Source organism: Toxorhynchites rutilus, chromosome 3 (genome assembly GCF_029784135.1).
Source record: "Toxorhynchites rutilus septentrionalis strain SRP chromosome 3, ASM2978413v1, whole genome shotgun sequence".
Taxonomy (NCBI): Eukaryota; Metazoa; Arthropoda; class Insecta; order Diptera; family Culicidae; genus Toxorhynchites; species Toxorhynchites rutilus.
In genome coordinates, this window is record NC_073746.1 from 323,324,564 (window position 1) to 323,334,926 (window position 10,363).

Here is a 10,363-nt window from a genome sequence, read left to right on the forward strand (position 1 = left end):
AACATCTATAACATAAACTTAACATGCTCTATGTTTGTCACTTTAAGATTGCGCATGTGCGGAAAGCCGTGCACTTTGATAATTGATACAGGAGCAGATATCTCACTAATAAAAGAAAACACACTAAACAGAGACCAACTGGTGAATAGTAACAATAGATGTGTGATAAACGGCGTGACAGATGGGAAAATCGAAACGCTTGCTAGTACCAATACAACTCTAAACATTAACAATATAGAAATTCCTCATCAATTCCAAGTAGTAACACAAAATTTTCCTATTCATACTGACGGAATTTTAGGCCGTGATTTTCTAACAAAACACGAATGCAACTTATGTCTGAAAACTTGGTTGTTATCCTTTACATTTGAGAGTAACTATATTGAAATACCTATACAAGATAACTGGGACGATAAATACATAATACCAGCACGATGTCAAATCATCAAAACTGTCCAAACACCCTCAATCCAAACAGACTCCGTTATCATTTCGCAAGAAATTAAGCCAGGCGTTTTCTGCGCCAATTCTATAATAAACCGTAACTTCCCTTTCATCAAGATAATTAACACTAACAGTAAAGAAATACATATCCCTAAATCATTCACCCCCACCATTATCCCTTTAAAAAAATACACGATAAATAATATCAAGGCAACACAATTTGAAAATACACAAAAAAGACACGAAAAACTACTAGAAGAACTCAACTTAAGCCAAACCCCACAACAAGCTCAAGAAAAATTAACAAAATTATGTACTGAATACAACGACATTTTCGCATTACAAGACGACATACTAACGACGAATAACTTTTACAAACAAACAATTCACTTACAAGACAATACACCCGTTTACATTAAAAATTACCGAACCCCAGAGACCCAAATTTCAGAAATACATAAACAAATTAATAAAATGCTAAATAACAAAATTATCCAACATTCAATATCACCCTATAATTCACCCATCCTACTAGTCCCCAAAAAGTCTAACAACCAAGACAAAAAGTGGCGTTTAGTAGTCGATTTCCGACAACTAAACAAAAAGATTACCCCCGATAAATTCCCCTTACCACGAATAGATGAAATCCTAGATCATCTTGGTAGAGCTAAATATTTCACAACCCTAGACTTAATGTCTGGATTCCATCAAATTGAATTAGATGAGCAATCAAAACAATTAACAGCATTTTCAACATCAAATGGTCATTATGAGTTCAACAGACTGCCATTTGGATTAAATATCTCACCGAATAGCTTCCAAAGGATGATGACCATAGCATTAAGTGGTCTACCTCCAGAATGCGCATTCCTATATATTGATGATATCATCGTAGTTGGATGCTCTATTAATCATCATGTAACTAACCTCGAAAAAGTCTTCAAACAACTACGAAATTTTAATTTAAAATTAAACCCGCAAAAATGCTCATTTTTTAGACCCGACGTAACATACCTCGGACACAATATATCCGCATCTGGAATACAACCAGATAAATCAAAATTCTCAGCAGTAGTAAATTTTCCCACACCCACCAGCGCGGACGAAGTAAGACGTTTCGTCGCATTCTGTAATTACTACAGAAGATTTATTCAAAACTTCGCAGATATTGCTCATCCTCTAAATAAACTACTACGTAAAAACTCAACTTTCGAATGGACACCCGAATGCCAAAATGCGTTCGAAAAGCTAAAAAATGCTTTGGTGTCTCCAAATATTCTACAATTTCCTGATTTCACGCGGGAATTTATCCTAATTACAGATGCATCAAAAACTGCATGTGGTGCAGTCCTAGCACAAACCCACGATGGAGTAGAACTACCAATCGCGTATGCCAGTAAAGCTTTTACTAAAGGAGAAGCTAATAAATCGACAATAGAACAGGAATTAACAGCAATTCACTGGGCCATTACCTTTTTCAGGCCATATTTATACGGCAGAAAATTCACTGTGAAAACAGACCATAGACCATTGGTTTACCTGTTTTCAATGAAAAATCCGTCATCAAAACTAACAAGAATGAGACTCGACCTGGAAGAGTTCAATTTTGAGGTACAATACGTACAGGGTAAATTGAATGTTGCAGCAGATGCACTATCAAGGGTTAATATAAATTCAGAAACGCTGAAATCAATTAACATTTTAGCGGTACAGACAAGAGGAATGACCAGAAAGTTGAACGAAAATAAAAATGAAACAGAAAAACGAACCACTGCTGTCGTAAGCAATGAGCCTGATCAACTCAAAGCATACGAAGCAGTCGAATTAAACGAATGGTATAACTTACCAAAACTCCAATTCGGACGCGTATTGGAGACGAACGGAACAAATGCTAGCGAAAACATAAATAATCAAGGAAGTCATGAAATTAAGTGCGCACTAACAAAGAAATCAGGTACAAAAGAATTAAGCCGGGTTCAGACGGTGCGAGCAAGCATACGAGTCGGTCTAGTCAGTTACTGCAGTGCAGCTACTCACACCGTGTGAACACATCATGCCAGTTATTGTCATGTGTGATCCGGCGTGCGAGCTACTTCAAAGTTTTTTGAATTTACTCGCACTCGCATGCTTCAAAACGTCAAAAACAGAATTTAGCGTTCGAATCAGGGATGCCAAATGTAAAGAAATGTCTCTATTTTTAAGATATTTGAAAATATGCGAAGATATTTATAGACTTGAAAATTATTGGAAAAACAAATAAAACCCTCATAGTTTCTTAACGAAATCATTGTTATTCTGTTTTGCACGCTGGCGGGGCACGCTTTCTTTTTGAGATAGTTTTCTGGAGAATGTCTAATATAGAATCATTATCAGGCACAATTTTCATTCAAAATTCACTCACAACTTGCGAAAAAAAGTAAGGTTCTAAGAAACAGAATACATATTCGATTTAAAAAAGTACATTTTCATTCATTATTTTAATTTTTGACGCGTGTGAATAAAATTTTAAAAAGTCTTCTAGACTATCATTTAAAGCATCACATACTTCCGGAATTATCTTAGCTATGGATGCTTTCGAGATTCTAAAAAATATCGACAACAATCTGAACAATATTCCAGAAGAAAGGCATATCAATGTCATTTATATTATCACTCTTGCAGGTACAGCATCCTTCATGAGTGTATCTTGGCGTTGTATTTGTGGAGCAATTAAATTCAACAGTTTTTCCACTTGTTCAGGTGTTATTCTCAACACTGCTCTGTAATCTCTATAAAATTGTGTAATGATACATTCAACTGAAAACCTAAGATGAAAACTACCAATAAAGAAGTCGATTTCGGACCAATCATTTGACAAATTCGGACCTGATTGCTGTTTCTGACTATTTGATGGACATTTGAAAAATCGCCTGGCATCCCAGGTAAACCCGTGCCGTAGTATCTAGTTTCTCGCCAGCAGCTCACACTATGTGAACGGACAAGGCGAGTCAACCAATTGTCAAGCGAGTCCACCGGGTCAGTAGCTGCTCATTGTCAAGTCAGCTACTAGCAACGTATAAATGGGCCTTTAATGTCGACAAGAATAAAAATTGCAAGCAATAATGAAGAAAACCTAGGAAAAGTATTGAAACAAGTAGAAAATATGGCCAAAAAATTGAGAATTAGTGCGATAGCTCTAGCGCTATCAAGCATTATATTCCAAATATGCAATGTACAGATTTTCAAGAAAAGCTGTAACGACGTGCTAAAAGACTTGCAAATAGTATTGTACACACCCAAGCGTGTGATACAGAACTCAGATGAATTTAAAGAAATCCTGATAAATAATCATGACACTCCAACCGGAGGACACATTGGAATTAACAGACTATACAAAAAGCTAAGTAGACTCTACACATGGAAGAATATGAAACACGACGTGAGAAACTATGTAAGAAACTGTATACAATGCAGACAAATCAAACATACAATCCACACCAATGAAAAATTTACCGAAATTAGAACACCCCAAAAACCATTCGATTGTGTATCTATTGACACAATTGGCCCCTTTAATAGATCCAATTCTGGAAACAGGTACGCACTCACTATACAATGCAACTTATCGAAATATGTCATTATTAAACCAATAGTTGATAAACAAGCAACAACAATAGCGCGAGCATTTGTCGAAAATTGTATTCTCATCTACGGAATTCCCAAAACAGTTCAAACTGATCAAGGAACCGAATATAAGAATGAATTATTCGAAAACCTGTCTGCACTATTGAAACTGCAACACAATTTTTCTACACCATACCACCCTCAAACTATAGGAGGTCTAGAACGAAACCATCGTTGTCTCAACGAGTACGTAAGGCAATTTGTCAACCAAGCACATAGTGACTGGGATGAATGGTTGCCTTATTATGCTTTTTGTTACAACACAACACCCCATACTGACTTTGCTTACACACCTTATGAATTAATCTTTGGAACAAATGCAACCGTACCTCAAAATTTAAATACAGCATCATACATTGAACCAATATATAATATAGATGACTATCATAAAGAACTGCAATATAAGCTACAAAAAGCATCCAATACAGCCAGAGAGATAATAGACAGAGTCAGAAGAAAACGAAACGAAGTACAAAGTAAGAAAGCGAATCAATTAGAAGTAAACATCGACGACCTAGTAATGGTCACGAACGAAAATAGAAGAAAGTTAGACAAAGTATATGATGGACCATTCAAGGTCACAAACATAAGCCACCCAAATGTGACTATTTCTAACGAGAAAACACAAAAAACCCAAACTGTACATAAAAATAGATTAATACCCTACAAACCTACATCCTAAAAGAGGAAAGGGGTACCGAATAGTTGAAAAATATATATTGAAATTTAAGATTATATAAATATAGTTTAGATAATTTAAACATAACACAAGCAATGTAAATATACACCTCACCATACGTAATATGTGAACAAAAGATTTATAAATATAATAATTGTAAATATAATAAAATCCAAAAAAAAAAAAAAAAAGAAAAAAAAGGGCCATACACTTTGTAACCACATTTTATATCTATTATACATTAAACAGTACCCAATAAATAAGAAATTATTTGTAATCGTAAGGTCAGACGAACTCCCAAATCAAACACATACGATTGATTACATCAATCTTCCAAAAGGGGAAAGGTGTAATATGACCTTCAGGCCACCCATCCGGTAAACATTAAATGCATCAAACCCAAAATATCGTAAAACGCTCAAGGTCGCTAAACGCACTAAATTCTCACGAGAACGCTTTAGCGACCGACGGTTCTGTTTTGTTATTCATTAAGCCATAAACGCAAAACACATTATGCTGTAACATCACGTGTTTATGTTTCCGCACGGCTGCTAGCCATAAATGTTAAACATCGGCAGCGCCCTGCTGTGTAACGTCTTTTTCCTTATTTACAATTCCGTTTGCGACACATGTTAGGCGTTTTAGTTCTTTCCCTCGAGAGTCTGACTTTAGACTGTAAGTTATGTAAGATAAGTGAAGAAAGCAGGAAACAGAAATCGGAATAAAATGACGACCCGGACTCTGCTCGACAGCCAGTCCGAGACGTAAGCTTGACGTAAAACGTTGCGTAGTTCTCTGTTACTTTCACTCCGTATCACATCCCCAGATTGAGGAACTCGTTCATACATCCCAGTTAAACCCCACACTTTCATACAACTAGAATATAGGGCGAAAGGCCTAAATTAGGGTCCGTAGCAGGCATTATCAAATGATGCCCAAATGGCTCACCTGCGATGGTCCATGACCTCGAATTAAAACAGATGCAGCGACCATATTCTCGAATGAAGCGCCCCTCTACGAATAAGTATGAACAGTTTCATATTTACTCAATGAGGATATAGGGAAAAATCCGATTACAACTTTTCAAATAAGAATAACGGAATTTCCCATCCTAATTCTAAAAGCATTCGTTTTCTAGAAAGCTGTACATCCTCTGTGAAGAATCAGGTGGAAAGAAAAGAAATAAAGTGAGTCGGAGTTCATACGTTTTGAAAGACAGTCGAGCGCCTCCTAAACTAAAATGTTTTTGTTTTAATAAACGAAGAGTAAAAAAAATCCGTAGACCGCTCGGCGGCGTTTCACAGATTCATTTGCTTATCGACCGGAGCATATGTGAACAGATGGCTGGCAATAAAATGTTCTTGTTTGGGAAACGAAGTTTTCCACCAGTGTAGCATACTAATTAACCCGAATTATAATTTAACACAAAACATTCCTGTGTCAGACGTCAACTCGTGTATATCGGTGAATCCGATATCCTCGATCGTTACATGTCTAACGGGCAGGCATATATCATGGCGACCGTGACAGGACGTATCATGGCGACCATGAGTGTATCGAAAGTATCGGCCATCCGGAGAAAAATTGGAAGCGAACATCGTTCGTTTGACTAACGAAGTTCCATAGTTTCTAGATGCATGGTAGTCCTTCTTTCAAGCATGAAAAACGGCAATTATTTTTGATTACTCTCAAATTTTGCTTTTAAGCAACGGAATTAAGATTTTTTTAATCAAAACTCATGCAGCTAAAAAAACGTAGCAAAATCTTCTTTTTACACTATGAATGTTTATGCGAAATGCTCATCTGTTGACATTTATTGATCTTGTACAATAAAAAGACGATTACCACAAACAAAACAACCTGCATGGATTGGTGCACCATGGTTAGTTGTTTACCTCAACGTTATTGTTGTTGTTTACATTTTCGTTGTTTCACCTCGTTGTGGTAAATAAAAAAAAAATGCTTGAAGAACATTAATCCTCCAGTTCCAGTTTAACATGGATAATAACAAGGACAAGTAAGTAACAAACTATTAAAAAAATAGGATGATCTTCAACAGAATTGAACTATTTGCAGCTACGACGGAATAGAGTTCCTGGAGCAGGAAACAGCGGGATCTCCGGTGGCTGGATCGTCGGGAACTTTCAGATTCTCGAAATCCTTGTTGGATACGACCCAGGTCTCTGACGATGGGAACTCGAGGAATGTCGAATTCTCATTGTTGCCCGATAATACGACGGAGGAAGCTGAAAACGAAGAAAGTGGTGCATCCGAGGAAAATGATGTGACTTTGTTGCCAGATGATGCTGCGAAGAGTTTGGAATTCTTCTTTAAAGGGACCTTTCTTCGACGACTTTTTCGCAGTCAAATGCGCCCTCGAGAAATCGGAACCATGAATGTCGGTGGAGATACAGTGCCGGAAGTGATCGGATTCATGTGGAAACTTGCAAAGAAACACGTATCTCGGCAAGTTGATTTTGACAATGACGTTCCGACATGGTCTGAGAAGCAAATACCAGATGAAGAAGACATTGAACGATTCATCATTCTGCATGACACGACCAAAAGGAAGACCTACAATGTTTCTGCCATCACTCCACGAATCCTTGCTACATGGAAGGATAAAAACATCAAAGTTTTTGTGCATCCATATGCGACCAACGTGGAGACGCATGCCCAGCACCAAATGGTACTGAAGACGCTCATTACGCCAACAAACTCAGACCGAGCCGGAGCCCACTCGACCCGTGATTGTGCTGCTTTGGCTAAAGAGCTTAAGGAAACTCACTTGGATTTAGAGGGACATCAAAGCTCGTGGATGTTGTGGGCCAACTTCATCCACTCTTCGCCTGCTCACAAGCAAGAGCAATTGAAAATTGATCCCGCACCGCCTTTGGAGCTCGCTAAATACTTCCGATGGACAAATGTGTCAGAAGCAGCCCGCCTGCAGTCAGTACATCGGGGTGTCACAGTGGCTCATACTGTGAATGTTGGTTGGGTGAAAGAAGCGGCTGAAATAAGGGAAGAAATTTCAGCAGCACTTGGAATACTTAACAACGTTTCCCGCAAGCTCGAAGCAATGATAACAAAAGGATTAGCCGCTGGAGATTTTATCACCGCAGTGCAATCAGCAATCCGACCAGAAGAGTCCGAAGTGAGCCAAGTGTTGGCGGAGAAAGTAACTGATTGTCCCGATGTTGATCACTCTTAAAGTGTTTTTCTTGTTTTGATTTTACGGTTTTGAATAAATAAAATAAGTTTTATTTGCAATAGTTTCACGGTCTTCATGAGTTTTATTTATTTGTTTCAGATAGTTCATTATTGTTAACAGTAAACGTTTCAAAACTTGCTCTTATATTAATTGGGAACAATATTCAAATCGACCTCATTTGGATCTTGCGTTAAGCCTTTCTCAGGGCTGAAAAATCCTCCAGGGAAGTATCCACAGTGTTCAAACAGTTTCTGGCAAGGATAAACTTTGAAGTAGTTCATAGCTTCACATACTTCAGCCAGAATTTGTTCACCTTCCCGGTGTACTCTCTGAAGACGTTTTTTCACGAGGCCAAAGATCACCTCGATGGGATTGAAAAAGGGGCAGTACGCCGGAAGGAATATGGGTATGATCCCAATGGATCGAAGATAACGAATGAGATTAGCGTCGCAATGAATCCTCGCACCGTCCATGATCCATACTGAATGGAATCCTGGATATCTTTGAACCTTAGGATTCCGCAAGGCAAACTCTCGGCAGCATTCGAAAAACTGTAGCCTGTTAAAAGTGCCTTCAGTCCAGAAACTATCCAGGATTCCATCAGCGCCAAGGAAACATAAGAACGATTAACGAGCACGGCGACAAAATTCTCCTCTGAAAATTAACTTTTTTCCTACGACACCATATCCCTTCTGACGTAACGTGCCCCTATTGTCAATACTCACCTCATCGAGGAAAACTAAATTGAAAATATCCCATGGTATGGCGAGGAGCTCATTCACAAACCGCACTATTTCTTCCATACGAATTTGAATAGCTCTTCTCTCAATGGTTTTCCACGACAGGCCTGCCTCGTGCAGAATAGTACAGACGGATGAAATACTTATTGTCATCTGGAAATGTGCCTGGAACATCTCCTTGGCTTCGTCCAAAAATAAAAGAGGATGCTTGCAATAAAGCTCCACCAACCATTGTCGCATTTCCGACTGGAACTTTTTGAAGACCTGAGCTCGTTTTTTCCTTCGGTAAAGTCCCTCGCTTTCAAACTTTTGAATCCAACCATAAATAGTGGACAGGCTTTTTCCGTAAATGATCGCCAAATTCTTTTGGGAAATACCCAAAAAGTAGTGTCCATAAAGGGCGTGGTATACGGTTCCAGGACTGGCCTGTTGTTGGCGAACGGAATGAATGATTATATCGGCCATCTGAAATGTGTGTAATTTGAATGGTTCAATAATTTCAGCATTCAACTAAGCAGACAAATTTTACCTTCAATTACGTCTTCAATAATGACTTTTGGAACAGATTGTAGAGCAAAACTAACCGAAAATGCTTCTAATCGCAAACTACTTCGAAATATTTTGCTTTTTTAGAAAGTAAACAAAAACAAACTGAATATCAGCACATCGACTGGCCTGCTGCTCATGACATCGGTTGGTTATTTGACACGTCGTTCGTTGGAAATTTCGTTCGTTGAACTGACGAACGAATTCCAAGATAGTGCTGTGGCGACAATATATCATGGCGACCGTAACGTTATCCTATATCATGGCGACCGTGTATCATGATGAATCATGGCGACCGTTTGACAGCGGCTCGAGACTCTGTTTTTTTTGTGTACTCGTGGAAAAACTCAACGTCGAACGGAAAACAATCAAGGTGATAAATGTGCAGTAATAATAACAATAAAGTGAACGAAAAACGACGCGCCACCGAAATGCGCACGGAGAGAACAGGAAACAACAATATGAACTTGTGAACATCGAAAAATTAGGCCAAACAATTGTGAACGGCATGATACCCTGTCTAGTGTTCTGTGACTGATGGACTCGATGAGCAAAGAGTAAATCTCAAGAAAAAAACAACTAGAATTAAGTGCAGTGTTATCGAAAATAGTTCACGCATGCAATAAAAGCTGCGTCGAAAGGACCTACGGGAATAAAGAACACAAACTGAAACGAAGCGAAAGATAAACTGCAGTGTGTAACAGGATAGTTTGGCATCCTCGAAATGAGTCTTGTGAAGAGCGTTGAAACGCATGTGAACGACACAAGACAAATAACAGTGATAAAAAACAGAAAAAAAACAAGTGGCAATACCGTTTCCTTGACTTGCGTGAATGGGACGAACGGAAATCAAAGAAGAACTACTAGGTGAACAGCTGGGATGGCCTCGTGACCAGGCAGGATGCCACACTAGTGTTTTCGTCGAAAAATGGCGGTGCTATGCAACGGCAAAGTTAGAAAGGAAGCAGCGCGGCAGCGGAGATAAATGAATAATTGAAACAGCAAAGCAGCGGACCGGGAAAGACGTAATCGGCATGGTAGCAACATTTCTTACAATGATAGAATTGAATGAAACTGAAT

The 10,363-nt window shown here is 38.5% G+C and overlaps 2 protein-coding genes across 2 annotated transcripts; one reads left to right on the top strand and one right to left on the bottom strand.

The window, feature by feature from the left end:
* Positions 1–6,657: 6,657 nt before the first annotated feature.
* LOC129775177 (uncharacterized) lies at positions 6,658–8,410 on the top strand. The gene is made up of 2 exons (XM_055779560.1): positions 6,658–6,803; positions 6,863–8,410. Exons 1-2 carry the CDS (start codon positions 6,784–6,786, stop codon positions 7,995–7,997), a joined length of 1,155 nt encoding a protein of 384 aa, XP_055635535.1. The 5' UTR covers positions 6,658–6,783; the 3' UTR covers positions 7,998–8,410.
* Positions 6,675–9,725, bottom strand: LOC129775182 (uncharacterized). Its single transcript, XM_055779563.1, has 3 exons — positions 9,267–9,725; positions 8,723–9,202; positions 6,675–8,248 (listed from the first exon to the last, which is right to left on the bottom strand). Exons 2-3 carry the CDS (start codon positions 9,200–9,202, stop codon positions 8,144–8,146), a joined length of 585 nt encoding a protein of 194 aa, XP_055635538.1. The 5' UTR covers positions 9,267–9,725; the 3' UTR covers positions 6,675–8,143.
* Positions 9,726–10,363: the final 638 nt, after the last annotated feature.

Coding starts and splice junctions, on each gene's coding strand:
- LOC129775177 (XM_055779560.1), top strand. CDS start 6,784: ATGGATAATAACAAGGACAA. Junction 6,804..6,862: donor ATGGATAATAACAAGGACAA/GTAAGTAACAAA, acceptor AACTATTTGCAG/CTACGACGGAATAGAGTTCC.
- LOC129775182 (XM_055779563.1), bottom strand. CDS start 9,202: ATGGCCGATATAATCATTCATTCCGTTCGCCAACAACAGGCCAGTCCT. Junction 8,249..8,722: donor ATTTAGTTTTCCTCGATGAG/GTGAGTATTGAC, acceptor TATCCTTGCCAG/AAACTGTTTGAACACTGTGG.